The 17980-nt window shown below is 46.2% G+C and overlaps 1 protein-coding gene and 1 long non-coding RNA gene across 2 annotated transcripts in view; one reads left to right on the forward strand and one right to left on the reverse strand.

Annotated features, from left to right (window-relative positions):
* LOC146810572 (uncharacterized) overlaps positions 1 to 17980 on the reverse strand; it is a 76613-nt gene that overhangs the window by 37980 nt on the left and 20653 nt on the right. The window lies entirely within an intron of this gene.
* LOC146810573 (hepatitis A virus cellular receptor 1 homolog) overlaps positions 9411 to 17980 on the forward strand; it is a 120534-nt gene continuing 111964 nt past the window's right edge. The window contains exon 1 of the mRNA XM_085617614.1: positions 9411 to 9479. Coding sequence (XP_085473740.1) covers positions 9431 to 9479 — 49 coding nt within the window. The 5' untranslated portion in view covers positions 9411 to 9430. The remainder of the gene's footprint in view (positions 9480 to 17980) is intronic.

Genomic DNA, 17980 nt, shown 5'->3' on the forward strand with positions numbered 1-17980 from the left:
GTCAGCCACACCACCAACGCTCTCAGGCAGGAGAGTTGACTCCACAAGCTCCTCGTGGGGTGTTGGCTGTTCTGCTGTGGATGGTCCTCCTCCAGTCTGATTTGCGTCCTTCAGTCTGGCTGCCACCCTCTCCTTCGACCTCTGGCTCATGTCGTACCACCGCTTACGCAGTTCTTCAATGGTACGATTGGTCACCCCCACTGCATTCACCTTATTTTGGATGTCCAGCCAAATTTTCCTTTTCCTCGCCTCTGGGACACGCAGTGCCTTCTTGCCAAAAAGGAGCTCATGGCTGCACACCATCTCCTCAATGAGGACCTCCTGCTCCTTTTCTGAGAACTTATGCTTCCTCTTCCTCTTCTCTGCATCCATGCCCTCCTGTTGTTTGTGGGACGCCATTGCTGGTTGCTCTCTCCTGGGATGCCTCCTCACACTCTCCAAGCAGCCTCTGGGTGTGGCTCAGGTGAGCAGGTGCAGGAAATCACTCCAGTTTCCTGTTTGTGATGTCATCAGGCTGCACCTGGATTGCAGATTCCCTTTTTGGCGATTTCTTAATTAGCAAATTTCGCCATTAAGAAATCGCAAATGGGGTTTCTGAGAATATTTTGTGATTTTTAGGAAATCGCAAAATATTTGCGATTTATTTTTTACATCCCGTTTTGCGAATCTCAATTTGCTAATCGCAAAATATCGCAAATTGGGATTCGTTAAACGGGAGTTTGATACATATGCCCCTTATTCACTTGTGCTTAAAATAAAATGACTCTTATCTTGTGCAATATAAACTGGTGCTTAGGTAAAGCACTCCAATGCCCTTATGGCATGTTCACGCTATATAAAACTGCACCACTCCACCTATTTTTAAACCCAAAAGTGGGAATGAGGCCTTACTTTATACTCTGCTGCAGAAGGGGTTTCTGAAATTTGTTAAAAACACAGAATTAACACCAAGATTTTTCAGAAGCTTTGTGATTTTAGCGACCGGATGCCACAGGCCAGTATTCCACTCTGAAAGTGTTTCAGCTCCAGACTCCAGTTCTAAGGTTCAAGGTTCAAAAACCACTTTATTCGATTAATTAAAATCATAAAAGTGTACAATACATTCAACAATAATTTAAGAACATTTCATTTTATACATAATTAAAAAGGTGTAAAAATAAATAGCTTATCCCGTTGGTACCATTAATAAAACTAATTAATTTCCTCTAATGCAGCCAATCTATCCCTCCTTAGTCTGATTGATGCTACTAAAAAGCTAGCTACATAAAACATGGTTGAAGGTGATTCCATTAGTTGTAAAAACATCAAAGCAGGTTTAACTTGGACAAAAGCATTCTTTCTCATAATAGGCAGGATAAACCTTTTCCTAACGTCAAGGTACAGTGGACAAAAAACATAAAGTGCATCGTATCTTGGGCAGAGAAATCATCACAACAGCAGGGGACCCCACTTCCGGCATACACCCACCCTGTGGGACACTTAATACTAGATGGATCTGATTGAAACGGAATTTTGTCAAAAGCCATTTATGATAAAAAATTTTAGACAGTTGACAAATATGGGTGCATAGCCATGGATGAATTAAGCAAGAGGTGAGCCCTTACTGAGGGTTTACCATACTCCTGGAATTCACGCTCAACCTCGCAGTGCTTAATAAAATATGTCTTGACCCACATTATGTCTGCTTTACATAGACCTTCGGGGTTAGTAAAAAGCTCAGGGCGTCCTAACTCCTTTGTAATTGATTTGATATATGACAGCCACTGAATACCCTTGCAGTTATCTAGTTTACAGCAATCTTTTAAAATCTTATGGTTCAATGTAAGATCCGGATTCAACCAGGTTCTGATCCATAACAGGAGTGGGGCTATTTTTATAGTGTCCGAAATATATCCCGACCCCAATTCAAGATGGACCGAATGTGTCGCAGTGGATTGAGGAAGGCCAAGGAGAGCACGAAAAAATTTATTCTCTTCTGTTTGAATGGGTTCCGAGTTGGTATACCCCCATATAGCAGCCCCGTACCTAGCTATTGAGACAGATTTGCTTGGTATATTTTTAGAATAGCCTCACAGGGTTTCCCTCCCAACCTTTTTGCAAAACCCAATATAGCAGCCGAGGAGCTACGTACCGCTTTTACCTTGGTGGATACTTGGGATGCCCAGGTACCCTTGTCGTCAAAAACGACCCCCAAATAGGTGAAAACTTTCACTCTGGAGATAACAGCTCCATTGCAGTAACATAAGTTAAAATGGTTTTTTCCCTTCCCCAATGCCATAACGTGAGATTTACCGTTGTTGACCACAAGGTCCATGGATTTCATAAAAGTCCCAAAAGTATTCAGTAATCTTTGGAGACCAAGCGGGGTTCGGGCCAACAAAACCGTATCGTCCGCATAAAGAAGTACGGGTATGGGAATACCATCAATCCGAGGGATATCTGGAGAAGCAACTAGCAAGCTATCTTCGAGGGAATTAATGTACAACGTAAATAACATAGGGGCAAGAATACAGCCCTGGCGCACCCCTCTACCAGATTTAAAACTGGCAGTGCATTTCCCCTCCTGCGACATCCTTATTGATGCTTTCAGGTCTTTGTGTAATTCAGCCAAAAAGTACACTAGGGGCCTATCCAAGCCAAGTTCCAGGAGTTTTGACCAAAGCTTAGACCTGTTAACCAGGTCAAAAGCCGTGGACAAATCCATAAAACCTAAAAAAATCGAACCCCCTGAGGCTTTGGTATACTTTGCAATAATTAAATGTAAATTAAGGCATTGGTCCTCTGTACCCCTCCCTGGTCTAAATCCATACTGTGCATTAGAGATTATGCCTTTCTGAGAAGCCCAATTACTTATCCTAGCCAGAATAACCTTTCCTAGGATTTTAAACGAGGAGTCTAGCAGGTATATGGGCCTATAACAACTAGGGTCACCTCTTTGGCCCTTCTTAAACACAGGGATTATGATCGATTGGGACCAAGACTTCGGGGGAATTGCTGTAGCCGCTGAGTTAAAAACATTTAACAAAACTTTACCCCAGTATTTAGAGTTAACCTTGTACATATCCGAGGGCACCCCATCAGGGCCTGGTGCCTTACGCCCGGCCGTCCCCTCGATAGCTTTCTCGACCTCTTTAATAGTGAAAATAATAGGGGGGAGGGGAGAGCTGGTGGTTGGAGTTACAAAAGCTTCCATCTCAAGATTACTCCCATATATTTTTTCAAAATGGCCTAACCAATCCGCCTCGGAGATATTCACTTCTAACACTGAGTTCTGGGAACCAGATAGCAACGGGGAATTAATAATTTCCCAGAATTTGGAACTATCTTTCAGGGTGGCATTATCCGTTAAAGCTACCCATGCTTCTTGTTTAATTTCCCTCTTCCGTGCTAGTATTACTTGTGAATACTCTTTCCTAAACTGTGTCACTAGTCCTTTGTCTCTCGGTTTAACATTAAGGGCTTTTCTGAGTTGGTTTAGGGCTAAAGTACAACTATGATTAAACCAACCACAGGCAGGTTTATTTTTAGCAGTTCTGCCTTTCGTGGTAAGTTCTTTAGCCACTTGAGAGCAAATAGTTTCAAAGGCCAATATTACATCCCTGTCATAGGAGGACGGATCGGTACATATATTTAAGTGTGGGCCAGCCTTTGTAGTGATTAAATTAAAAAAGTCTTCGGGAATTACCTTACTCCAATTTAGTCTCCTCCCTTGATCTTTAGCGTTCACGGGAGCCACCACAGGTGTCAAGCCACGTTTGTTCATAAGAGGGAAAACATTAGCCAAAAACAAGACCACCGGGTTATGATCGCTAAAACGAGACTGTAGGGCATTATAAAAGAACACATATCTTAAAAGCCCTGCAGATAAAAATATGTAATCAATTATAGATTCACTATCCCTAGCAGCATAGGTGGGGACACGAGTATTCTTATCCTGGAACCCTACTTCATACAGATCATTGTTGGACAGAAGGGACTCCAAGGCTTCCCCCTTCGAGCTGTGTTCAAAGTGTTGAGGGGTTGTGAATTGTGGACCATCATTGTCTCTGTAATGGCAGTTAAGATTACATAAATGAATATTAAAATCACCCATCAAAATATAATAAGAAAAAGTGGTTTGATTGACCTTATAGGATTCTAAAAACTTTGTCAGACAGATAATATGCTCATTAGGGGACTCCTCTTGCTGGGAATTATAACAATTAATTAGTACAAACTTTGTATTATTTGGCAAACTGACCTCCAATATAAGGCAGTTATGGGAGGTACATGCAACCTTCTTAACGCTACCTATGATATTTACTGAAATAAGGTACATGAGACCTCCCCTATCTCTTCCGGCTCTAGAGCTTTGAGCTGGCAAAAAATAGGAGATAAAACCATCCATCCAAAAATCACAGTTCTTGTCCCACGTCTCTTGTAGGGCTATAATGTCATATTGTTTTAGAATATTAAGCCATCCACTATCACTCTTTTTGGACCGTAAGCCCGCAATGTTCCAGCTCAACATTTTTACTGTTTCCCCGTTATCCGATTTAATATTTTCAGGATTGGGTTTAACACTTTCATGGTTCATTATGACTTCAGTAATATCTCCGGAATCCACGGAAACCGGACTGGCACTCCCCTGGGTTTCAGAGTCCCTACGTCAATCACAGGCCTCCAGGCCCGAGAGTGCCCCAAATCGATTGAAGGTAGTAACGTTGGGTTCATACCCATAAAAAATATCCGGATTAAACCCATGAGGAGCTACAGGCGTCCGAGATTCCCTAGATATAAATGGTCTAGGCCTCACATGGTTCGTGAATCTACTTTGATGCATATAAAAATAGCCCCACGGACGTGCCGTCACACTATTAGTGTCACAAGCCAAAGAAGCTGCACGTATCAGGACTGTATTAACGAGTTGAGGATATCTAAAATTGACTATAATACAGTCCCCACTACAGCTTTTCCGGGATGGGCCAACCCACTTCGTCCTTCTGGTAGATAAAATGTGATCTGCATAAACTAAAGGAAAACCGCATTTTCTGTTAAGCCAGGACGTAGTTTTATTTTTTAGTGACTCATGTGATTCCTCACGGGACTGTCCTTGCTGGTTTTCAAGGGTGGGCACATTTGTTAGAACAATCACATATGGCGCACACTGTGGGGGAAGATTAGTGGAACTGGTATTTGTTCCATATCTAGAGGAAGATGAACCTCCTTGTCCCGCAGAGGAATGTTTAACTGGATCACTGGGTAAAAAGGGGTTAGAAGGGGCATTTTGCGGCAAAGCAAGGGACTGGGAAGGGCGCAGAGAAGGATTACCTAGAGTACCATCAGGAACATCACCAGGAACATCATCAGTACAAACAACAGGAGGCTTAGAATTTCCACTACCAGCCAAAAGACTTGCTACGAGATCACCAAGCCTCTTCACTTCCACGTTAGCATAATTTAATTGGAGCATTAGAGATTGAGTATGCTCAGCTAACTTAGTTTCAAATTTAGCCTCAAGGGTAGCTACTAATAGTGCAAATTGGTCGGGTGCTAGAGTAGTACATGCTGGGCAGTTACCTTCCTGGGGTGCAGTTCCAGAACCGGTACTATTTTGGGCTAAATGTAGGGCTTCCAGTCGTTTTTTAATATGCTTCCCCCCTCTTTTATTAAGTTGTTTCCTACAAGCTCTCACAGGTCTAGGGCTAGGTGGAACTTCCTCGAAAACAATAGTAGACAAGTCCTGGGGTCCACCGGGCCCTCGGTGTAAACCTGTGCTTCGGCCGAGGTTACTTCGTCCGATAAACCTGGGCAAGTGCCCGCCTTGTTAGAGCCCTCAATTGTGTCGTCAGCCACAAAGTTGGAGGTGGCATCGGGAGGGGCAAGGAGGCCCCCCTTGCCAAGGGAAACTCTACGGTCATTATTAATTTTATTGACCACTTTGACTAAATAGTTGTCCATCAGGCCAGTTCCATCTACATGTTTGCCCAGTTTAGCGTTAGGCATAGTAAAAAAGGTATTGATCCAACAACAGAATCCAGTAGAGGATAAGCAATGCCACTTTAAATGAACTGTCACTCAGTGGGGCCGCACAGAGCTGAATTATATAATATAATACGTCCCCAAGTCAAACACAGACCCCGGCGTAGGACCAACTCACATAACAAGTAGTCCGAGTCAATGTCATCAGGTCTGTGGCCCAGCCCAGCCTCGTCCAGCCCCGGACGGCCACAGACGGCCCGCCCTCTGCCCGTGCTCAGCCTGGCGACGCCCGCGCGCGTCCCGCGACGCGGGGGGAGCCTCGGGTGATGTTGCGACTCCGGGCGCGCTTTCCGCCGGAAGTGGGCGGGTCACAGGTTGAATGCTGGGGGCTGTAGTCCCCCCCTACAGCGGCCTCGATGGAGCGAGAGGCGGCGGGGGAGACTAACAGCGACGGAGCGGAGAGGTCAAGGGGACTCTACCCTAGAGCCCAGGAGCCAGGTAGGTACTGCTGCGTGGCGGTTAAGGCTGTAATGCAAGGCGCGGTCCCCCGCTCCACCGGGGGAGCCTCGGGTGATGTAGCGCCTCCGGGCGCGCTTTCCGCCGGAAGTGGGCGGGTCACAGGTTGAATGCTGGGGGCTGTAGTCCCCCCCTACAGCGGCCTCGATGGAGCGAGAGGCGGCGGGGGAGACTAACAGCGACGGAGCGGAGAGGTCAAGGGGACTCTACCCTAGAGCCCAGGAGCCAGGTAGGTACTGCTGCGTGGCGGTTAAGGCTGTAATGCAAGGCGCGGTCCCCAGACTCCAGTGCAGTTCCCCATCTGCCACTTTTATGGGCAGATAAGTATCTTGCCCACAGTCCTATATGAAAGGGCCTGGTCAAAACTATGACATTTACATGCAATTACTGTTATCACATTTAAAAAACGCTTGCCTCATTTTGAATAAGGCTAAATGTGTTGAGAGAGTTTGTCATTCTACAAAATGGGACATGGTTCTAAAAAGTTTGTGATGCACTGATCTAAAGGCACAAAGGGCGGGGAGGGGAGCAGAACTCAACGTAATGTGGAAAAGAGCAGGAAAGACAAAGAGGAGAAAGAAGCCAATGGAGTAGCAAGTATAATTGTTAGCATGTAAGCAGGGCCACTTGAATTATGCAGCAGGGGATGGCCAAATTATGCAGCATGGTTGACTAAATTATGCGAAAAGAAAAGCCAAATTATATGGCATAATATGGCATATTTTGTGATAGTGTTGCTTCAGTTGTTTGCCATTTTACACTAGTTAACTGTCTGGGCATTGGTTGCACCTCACTGGTACCAGTTTGACACCCAAATAGAACAATAAGCAACAGAACGATTAACAGTCAACCTTTGCAAAGGGCTTTCCGCTGCTGACAACACATGCAGCTGCGTTCATAGTAACTTTTGTTTTGAACCATTTGAGCTAGAAACAATATTCTTTTTAGCTAGTCTGAAGATTATGTGGCAGATGATGAATTATGTGGCGAAGGCGACAAAACTAAAACTATGCAAAAAAACGCTGCAGCCACACAATCGCATAATTCCAATGGCACTGCAAATAAGTCACAGAAATATAGCATATCTTATTGTATAAATGCTCCTCTTCGATTCTGGAAAGCATACCACACAGCCATGTTTGGATAGCAAATTAGAAGAATACGATTTTTCAAAGGTTAAAAATCAATTTCTTGCCCATTATAAAGCACCACAATAGCTGTCATTGTAGTCCTCGCCCCAAATCTTTTTTTACCCAATTTTATTGAGTTTTAACAATAACACATCACATTCACACGAGCACTGCTTTAGAATCAGTGTGGCAGTAACATGAGTTACATACCCATCCTTTGATCCAAGGTAATGTTTAATTTAACCGACCGGAATTATTGGACCCCTTTTTATTTTCACAAACTAACAATAAAGTAATAAGCAACTATTGGTCGTGTGGTGACACCTCGACTGTATCAATTATTCTGAATGATTAAGGTGTTTCTCAAATACTCCGGTCTAAACTAGTGCGCCCCGGATCTTGGCAGTAACCATTAAACAGGAGGCATACATGCACAAACTCACAACCTCATGGTCAGAGACAAATGTGCCAGTGCCCACTAAGGCTTGAAAGGGGGGAGCAGGGGAAGGAGGGAACCCACACCCATTATGTGCATTGTGTATACCAGTGGGTGCTGGTCTCGCTCTGCATCCGTGTCCGTGATATGCGACAGCCAGGCCATCTCAGCTAACAGGTGGCCAAAAGCCAGGAAATTACACACCGGTAGCTCATTTTCACCTGCAGTCTACAAAAGGGCAGGAGTGCCCTGTCATGAAATAAGTCATCCAGTGTGCCTACCCCTGACTACTTCCATAGCTCTAAACCTTCCTGTCGTACCATGTCAGTAAACAATGCGATGGAACTTAAGGGAATTTCAGGTGAAAATTGCGGGTTGGAAGGCATAAGGGGCAGACTACTGTGAAAGCCATCACATGGTACCCTTAGTAGACTATTCAAATTCAATGGTGTTCTGGTTTTTGGAAGCAAGTCCTTCTGGACCGCCCGCTGAGCCCGCTTAGCGGTGGGGTGTCCTAGTTCCTCCATAAGACGCCCTGCCAGCCAGCGCACGGGCCACAGCGGGCAGCCTTGCCGTGGTCCTCTGCTTACCTGGAGTGAGGGGAGATACAGTGACCAATCTTCACCCTAGCCGTGTCGAATGCTTTCTCCAGATCCAATACCGCGCATGCTGCATAAAGCCACTGGATCGGAGAGAACTCCATCACCCTGTGTAAGCAATGGACGTTGGAGGTGGTAGACCTGTCAGGCACAAAACTATTCTGGTCTGAGTGTACCAGACGTGGTGTGTGCTTCTATAGTCGGCCTGCTATAATCTTACTCAGATCCTCACCCCAATTTTAAAGAAGGAACCAACTGAAAAATGATTGGCAGCGGAGCTCTAGGCAGAATGGAGCCCAATAACATATTCATTTTGTCTAACACTACATTTTGTGGTAGGAAGGTGCGCACAACAGGATCTCTGTTTTATCTTGCTATTCTCTCAGTGTGTAATGTCGCGTCATATGCTCCTTTTGAGTAGTGTCCTGTCTATAATGACTGTATAACTCAACTTTATTAAGCTATTTACCTTAACACTAAGTGTAAAACAATCATATATCAACTAAAGGCATGTAAGCCAATGTGTTCTCACTCTAATTGTAAAGTTGAAATTGGTATTTCTGAAAATGCACAAGCGAATAAACTGAAGGCTGTTATAATCCCCCTTAGGGATCTCATAAAGAGACTGTAGCCCTTGACATCTTTAGGTTATGCAGGCAATGAAGAGAAGAATGTGAAGTTTCCATTCGTCAGCCTGTGGTCACTAAGTAGTTCCTTCCTCTCTCTTGTGCCTCTAGACAAGAGCGGATATATAAGATTTGTGTTCACTCACTGTACAAGCGTGCAACATGTTTGAAGTCTGTGGCCTGCTTTGCTGGAGTGTTCTTTTACGCTTTGGTAAGTGTTACATATCTGCAACAGTTTTCCTGATACATTATATAACAGGGTGTGATTGTGGTTTCATCTAACAAATGGCGCCCATAGATAATATTTTGTGTATACAGGTCCCTTCCTCGTTTACTGGAGCAAGTAATAACCATTTTAGAGCCTGATTGAATGCACCTCTCGTCTTGTGCGACTGAGTAATAGTTACCTCCGGCATACTTCTGGTACAGAAACACTAAATGCTTTTGATGTACAAAATTGGAGTACTCACATGTACCTCACAGAACATAACTCAAAGCAAAGAGAAGGGCTAAAATACCCATGACAATTGGCAAATTGAGATCATTGCAATGCCAGATTTAGGACGGTGCTACCGGTGCCACCGTACCTAAGGTTAAAGGAACCTGCTTCTGAGTTCTGTGTGCCTGACCAATCTGCAGGTTGTAATAAAAGTCTCAAGATAATGCTGTTTATTAATATACTAGCTGGAGAGATCTGAGTGTTGCCTAGTTGGAGTTTTGATTAATCATAACATTGTATAGAGGTTTAAAGTGCCTGTAGGAAAGCACAACATGTAATATATTATTTATAGTGCAGACAACTCCAACCACCATTACATTTTAAATCTTGACTTTGTGTTTTTCCGGAGTAAGCTGTCTTAACATATATTTCCTACCAGTAAGGATGGTATGTGACTCCTGCCTCCTAAATCTCTAATTGTCTTATGAAACTTTTTTCTACAACACTGGTACTCTCAAAATATTTCCCGGGGACCACAAAGTTTGGTCTGTGATGTGACTGAGAGCCACATCGATGCCAGCATGGTGGCGACCCAGCCGGCGGTAAGGTTGGTTTAGGGGAAACAAAGCATATGCATCTAGTGGCTGAATTGCACAATGTGAAACCAGAAAACCTGGGATTAATGCCAGCTTCTTCACTTGTGCGCTGTACAAAACCTCCTCCTGTGTTTGATTTAATAAACTATTATGTTGTTCATGTACAATAGGAACCTAGGCAACCCTAAGTGTCACCTAATAACTGACTTGCCTCTAAGTTCACTACTGATATTGTTGTCATTTTGCCGTGAAGAATGAATGTTTCTAAATTCATATTTGAAAACGAATACTTAAAAAATACTTCTCAATGCACCGATATAATCTGATATACTAAGGTTAAATGATTCTGTATGTAAATGAAATACACTTTTTAAATGTTGAAGAGACCCTATCATATTTCTATACTTTTGCTGCATGATGGCCTTGAAAATGGTGGTGTTCCTAAAGTTAAGTGGTGCACGACAACCAAGTCACTTCCTTTTCAACTTCAATTAACTTTTTAACAAAGGCTTGCCTGTTATTTTTAGTGCGGAGTCGAGGAAACAGCACACTAGTGCTGCTGTTGATCAGGGTGCTGCATGTAGAGGTCAGGAGGGCCGTATGCGACCCCCAGCCCATACTTTGAGTATCACTGTTCTATACATTGCTTTATGCACTTGTATGATTCATTGTCTCTGTATGTGTGTCCGATGTAAGGTACTCTAACGCTATTCATTGGGATGAGAAGCACTATAAAAGAAATTACTTGTGAGAGAGGACTATAGAGAGATGAGGGGCACCATTGGAGGGTGGTAGTGAAAGAATCCGTGGAGAAAAGGTTCATGGGGGCATGGGTGGGTGGCACAAGCCTACATTGTTGCACTAAAGTCAGCCCTGAACATTGCACACTGCCTACGTTCATTAGCTCCATGCTTTCTGGATTCAAGAGAAGGAAGGCGAGTGGTCAGACGTTGGTTGGTTGCCGCTATACAAAATAAATAATTCTGTGATTTATACATGGTTTAGGGGAATGGGGTTATTGTCTGTTTTTTTTACACAGTGCATCAAGCCTACAGCCAGGGCACGGCATCCTGCGCACCTTGAGTGGCAATATGGTTTTAACCGAGGTGCTCAGTCTGAGGCTGAGCCCCAACAATACAGTGGTGAGCCTGCCTTTCAGCCGTACTGTTTTTCCCTCCCCTAAAGCGTTCTTATGCTTTCACTGCATGTGCCAAACAGTGTTTGCCTTCTGGCTTGGTCACCATAGCTGAATTCTTCTGAACCAGTTCTCACAAAAATTGTGTTGCCCAACATTGCTAGACTCTCTCCTCTAAAGTAACCATGGGCGTAGTTCGCGTAGTTCGCGTAGTAGCGCTACGCGTAGCTACGCGAAGTGCACTTCCCACTACGCAAGCTACGCGTAGCTACGCAAACTGCGTAGTGCACTGTGCAAAATGCTGTTCACACTGATTGCACAGTGCTGGATAGTTGTCCGCATTGTTCAATCATTGCAAACGGCATCTTGCACAGTGCAAGCGGTCGTTTTCTGCCGCTCGAGTAGATTTGTACTCGAGCTGCAGCTTTCTCAACGCGGACTGGTAGTTTCTCATCGCGAGAGGTCGCGAGCATACGCGACCACTCGCAATGAGAAACCTGACCTCCCCATGTTGAGAATCTTGCCGGGAGGTTTATTTTCCATGCTCGCGATCGGCAACTTGATGTTGCTGAACGCGAACAAGGAAAAAGTCTCGCCGGAATGTTATTTTGCTCGCTCGCGGTCGCCAACTTGACGTTGAGGGCAGCGAGCAAGCAAAAAAAGCTGGTTACGCTACGCGTTTTTGCACTGTGCTATGTGCAATTCGCGTAGCGCGTAGTTGCGCAAAATATGCAAACTACGTGAGCGTAGCGTACTCCTACGCCCAGGATTACTCTAAAGCCTATCTGCCTACTTCCTTTACTCACCCTAGAATGCTGATCTGTCAACTTTACATTTAGCTTTGCCTTAGTATAGGTTCAAGCGGACTCCTGGGTTGGGATAGGGAACTTCACTCCTAGACTTCCACCGTAACACTAAAGGTGTGCAGCCGTGTGTACATCATGTATACCATGTGGTGCCAAAGGCTGCCCAGAATAAACTGTAGCCCCTGGCTGTTGTGTGTAAAGTTGCAGAGTTTTTTGAAACCTTCGTGACATTGTGGTGAAAACTACACATTTGCACACATTTTCAAAGTGATATCACGCATAGCCCTATCTAGCACTAGTAATAGAATGGTTTGGCATAATTCACAGAAAACGGTGTTCTTTTCCTGCACAATGCATGGGTGCATAAGTGCATTTAAAAACTATGAAAGTGAAAGACTTGTAAAGTGAAATTCCGCAAACGTGCCATTGTACATAGGAAGGAAGTTGCCAAAGTTAAAATAGCAGATAAATATTATTTCGTGTTTTCTAGCTTGTGGTTTCGAGTCGAGTGAAAATTATTTTGCTATTTACTGAAAAGTATCTTGCTATTTGCTGAAAATTGAAATGGAGAAAAACACGTGTCTTGGATGTAGAGAAGTGAAACCATTAAACGTCACAACCTTCACAACATTTTAGTGGCAAAAAGAAACCTTGGTACACCGCTAGCCCTCCTCCAGAGTGTTTCAGCACAATAGGAAATATGTAGATATTTTTCTCCAGAGCAAATTTAAGTATAAAATGTCTGAGTTGGGAAGAAGAAAACAGAGAAAGATATAAGTCACTGCACAATGCGGAAAGGTGGTGAGTTGGCAAAGAGGGCAGAGTCAGTGGGATGGAGCTGTGATTCGATCATGCCTTTGAACCCCGTCTTACTATTGCGTTAATATTTATGTAGTGGTTTTCATACCTATTGTGAGGCCTACATAACCACTCAGACTTCCACTGAGTTCCTGGGCACCCTTCAAGTGTTTGGTTTTGTGTTAGTACACGCACGTCCCTCACAGACACCTCTATAATGAAGGAGTTATGATAATTTTTAGAGATCAAAATGGTGTGTAAAACGTAAATGACCAAGGGAAAGCTAGAGAGTACGTAGTAAAACCAGGCAGGTAGTGTAGTGCAAACATTGAAAGACCATTGATAAAACTCACAAAACTAGGACCTCCTGAACACCCTCTCACCAGATGTCACCTTCTTCACGGAAACCTGGACCAACCCCACCTCCGCCCCCGACATCGCTACCGCCATCCCCAACGGATACAAGATCCAGAGGAAGGACCGCCCCAACCAACCTGGAGGTGGACTCGCCTTTGCGCACAAGAACTCCCTCCGACTCACCACCTCCAGCACGAAGGACTCCTCGTCCCCATGGAACACCTCCATTTGCAGATCCAGACCAGCCCCAGGATGACCCTACGCGGAACCCTCACCTAAAGACCTCCCGGACCTCGAACTGCGTTGACCACAACCATCACCAACCTCATCGCACCTCACGCCATAGCCTCAATGGACCACATACTGCTCAGAGACCTCAACTTCCACCTCAACACCCTCAGCGACCCCATCTTTGCAGGAGGTAACAACTTCCACTTCAGTCACTCCGCACAACCCCCCTGGATGGACCACTACCGCCTACACTTCTCTTTCGACAAAGCCACCACTCACAAACCTACACCACGCCCTCTGCAAAGGAACTGGAGCAAGGTCAAAGAGGAGCACCTCACCCCCACCCTCAACCACAATCCCACCTTGACTGATGCCAACTCTGCAGCCAAAGAATTACACAGATAGATCACCAACCAGCTTGCCCCCCTCCACAACCCCGACAGCCAGCGCCCCATGAAGGCCACCTGGTTCACCAATGACCTCCAAGAATCCAGACGCACCTGCAGATGTCTCGAGAAGCGATGGAGAAACAGCAAAACCGTGGGGGACCAGACCACCTACAAGAACGCCATGACAGAGTACCACCAACTCATCAGATCCACCAAAAGGACCTTCATCCGGAACAAAATCCTCGCTAACTCCAGCAACTAACAGGGATTCTTCAGCGTCATCCAGGAATTAACCAAACCCCCCACTGAAGCCATGGATATCACACCCTCCCAGGACCTATGCAACAAGCTCAGCTCCTACTTCCATTTGAATATCAACTCCCTCTATGACAACTTCAGCAAACAAACACCAGACACCGAAACCAGTCCTTCCTCCAGCAACGACAGCCAGCCTACCATCTTTGCCTGGACCCAGGTAACCAACAAAGACACTGCCACGCCCATGATAAGCATTCACTCAGGAGCCCCCATGGACCCCTGCCGCCACACATCTTCCACAGAGCCACCGCCGCCATAGCATCCGAGCTACCACTCACCATCAATGCCACCTGTGAATCTGGCACATTATCCGATGGCGGTAAATACGCAGAAGTCAAGCCACTCCTCAAGAAACCCTCTGCAGACCGGATGGACCTAAAAAACTACTGACCCATCTCTCTCCTCCCCTTCCCAACCAAAGTAACTAAGAAGATCGTCAACATCCAGCTGACAAACTTCATCAAATAGAACTCCATCCTCGACGCTACCCAATCCGAATTCCACAGCAACCACAGCACTGAGACTGCCCTTCTCGCCGCCACAGATGACATCCGCACGCTCCTCGACCCAGGCAACACCGCAGCCCTCATCCTACTAGACCTTTCTGTGCCTTCAACACTGTCTCCCACCGCACTCTCACACCCAGACTCCACGACGCCGGCATACAGGGAACCGCCCTCAACTGGCTCTGCTCCTTCATAACCGGCAGAACCCAAAGAATCAGTCTCCCACCCTTCCTCTCTGAACTCACAGATGTCAACTGCGGAGCACCCCAAGGATCAGCGTTCAGTCCCATGCTCTTCAACATCCACATGGCCCCCCTCGCCGCCATTGTCAGACATCATGGACTCAGCATAGTAATCTACGGCACCCAGCTTATCCTCTCCCTCACAATGGAACCTGACACCAGCAGACTCAGCTTCCAGGAGGGAATGAAAGGCGGCGCATCCTGGATGAGCAGCAGCTGTCTGAGGCTCAACTCGAAGAAGACAGAAGTCCTCGTCCTCGGGTCCACCCCCTCATCATGGGACAACATCTGGTGGCCCACCGCCCTCTGCAACCCCCCACACCAACAGACCACGCCCGAACCTCAGCATCATACTTGAGTCCTCCCTCACCATGACCCGTCAGATCAACGCCGTCGCCTTCGCCTACTTCAACACCCTCCGCATCCTCCACAAGACCTTCAAATGGATCTCCCCGAATCCAAAAGGACCATCACCCACCCACACACTCATAACAAGCAGACTGGACTACAGAAATGCCTTCTATGCCGGAATCAACACATCCCTGCTACGCAAACTCCAGACCATCCAGAACACCGCAGCCAGACTCGTCCTTGGCATCCAGCGACATGAACACATCACCCGACACCTGTGAGACTTCCACTGGCTCCCCGTGGAGAAGAGAGTAACCTTCGAGCTACTTACCAATGCCTACAAATCCCTCCTCAACACCGGACCGAAATACCTCAAAGAAAGAGTCTCCTTCCACGTACCCAAGAGAAACCTCTGCTCTGCCGACCTCGCGCTCGCCTAAACCCTGTGCCATCACAGAGCCAGAGCGGGTGGAAGAGCCTTCTCTTACATCGCGGCAACGACCTGGAACGAGCTCCCGACCAACATCAGATGCTCCCCCACTCTGCACACCTTCAGGAAGAGCCTCAAAACCTGGCTCTTCGGTTGACTCGGAGCTTCCCTCCCCACCCCCCCCTGCGCCTTGAGTCCCTCACGGGTGAGTAGCATGCTTCACAATTCCTGGATTGATTGATTGACAAATGGTGAAAATAAAACTGCTTGGTACACTGATGTGACGCACTAGGAGCCCTGCTGGTGAGGTCTGTGGATCACTATTTGTGCAAGGACTTGAAGGAATGTCTTGAGCTTTTCACATTGGAGCGTGACCCTAGAATGAAAGTTTAATTTAAAAAAATAGCAAAGGACATCCTAGGGTTTTTTCATAATCTGTTGTCCTCTGTGTTCATTCTCTCCTTCTGAGTAGTGAGTTTATTTTGTTACACCACTCTGAGCTTAAAGTAGTGTTATTTGGAGCATCAAAGACTGTGTCCACAAGTCAGAGACTCTTACTGCTGTCCGATGTGGTTTGCACGTCTCACAGCTTTGTAAATCTTTGACGTGTGCGCACAAAAATAAGACCTTGGATGTTGTGCTGCCTCCAAAGCCGGCCTTTAGCAGGGGCGAGCCGGGCCCAGGCCCAGGGCACCAATCTTCTGAGGGACGCATGGAGCTGTGTGCATTATGATTAAACCAACAGCAGTGCCCGTCTCATTCTGCTCCAAACTTGTCCTTGTCCCCTGTCTGTTTGTTTTTGTCTGATTTTCCAGTTTAAAGTGATTCTAGGCCTTCATTTATCATATGGTGGGAGATGTTGTAACACCCCTTTAGCACCCTTCTTTGCCTTCCCTTCACCCTCTGACCCCTTCTGGGGAGTTTAGCTTTTGGTGATTTTGGTGAGCTGCGTGAGGTTGGGATGTTTGTGTTAAGGGTCAGTCCCTACCCATCCAGGTACTGACCAGTGAACTCAAAAGGGACCCCCTGTTGCCTCATATAATTCATCACCATCAGCGAGGGCGCCAAATATCCCTTCGCCCACGCCCAGGGCAGTATCTTAGCAAAGGCCGGCTCTGGCTGCCTTTGTTCCAAATGTTGAGAGCTGCCTCCGGCCTACCGGTGCATGAGGAGCCAAAAACACCTTTGCTAACAAACCAATTTTCGGCGTTCCCATACATTCCTTCCCCCGATTTGGACTGGCCAGTGGCTGGAGTGATGGCAGGAGATTGGCACAGATACTGCATCTGCCTGCAGTGGTATTTCAAAACAGTGCTGCAATGTGTGGGCAGCTATAGCATGCCAAATGGGTTTGTAGTTGACAACTTGTCCAGTTTCGACATCATGCATGCTATTGGTGCATACCCGCAGCAGGAATCGTTGGCTCATTCAGAGCCAATCTGGGGTTTGGGGTTTTAAATGTGAAGCTGCCTTGCAAACCAGCAGGCAATAGCACTGCAACAATTTTCAGAGTGGGTGGTGTTGCCATCAAAACTGAGACACTGACGTCATTGAGATGCTGAAAAAAAATCCAAGCATTTCACAAATAACAAGAGTAGCAAATGAGCTGCGCCTATTCAGCAGAAATGAAGTGGGGAAGCAGTTTAAATCCAGTTGTGCTTTTTGGAGCACGCTGTGCCATGGCTAAAGCATGATGTGGTAAGGTACTGCCTTATACAAAGCACACGTTGTCCATTGAAACAGCCACTAAGTTGGCATTAGTCATGTAGTTCTACTGATAAGCATATGTTGGGACTGGAAAGTCCCCTGCATGGTGAAGGACGGGAACCCGTGCCTTGAGTGCCCTTAACTGCATGGACAGATGGACCCCGGTAATGATGGACACTGATCACGCATGTGCTCAATAACCTAGGCCTGTCTCATGGTAATACTGTCTTGCTGGACTGGGAGGAGCACAACAAGCTCTACCCTTGAGATGGTGACCGCTACTGCCCTTAACAGGAGTTAAGTGACATGAGTGCAGAAGTGGCAGCATACCTGTCTTGTGTGTCATAGTGATCAGTAATGTGAACAGGGCAGTTTACCTGTATCACAGGGAGGTGCTTACAGGCCCC

This window comes from Triturus cristatus, chromosome 7 (assembly GCF_964204655.1).
Source record: "Triturus cristatus chromosome 7, aTriCri1.1, whole genome shotgun sequence".
Lineage (NCBI taxonomy): Eukaryota > Metazoa > Chordata > Amphibia > Caudata > Salamandridae > Triturus > Triturus cristatus.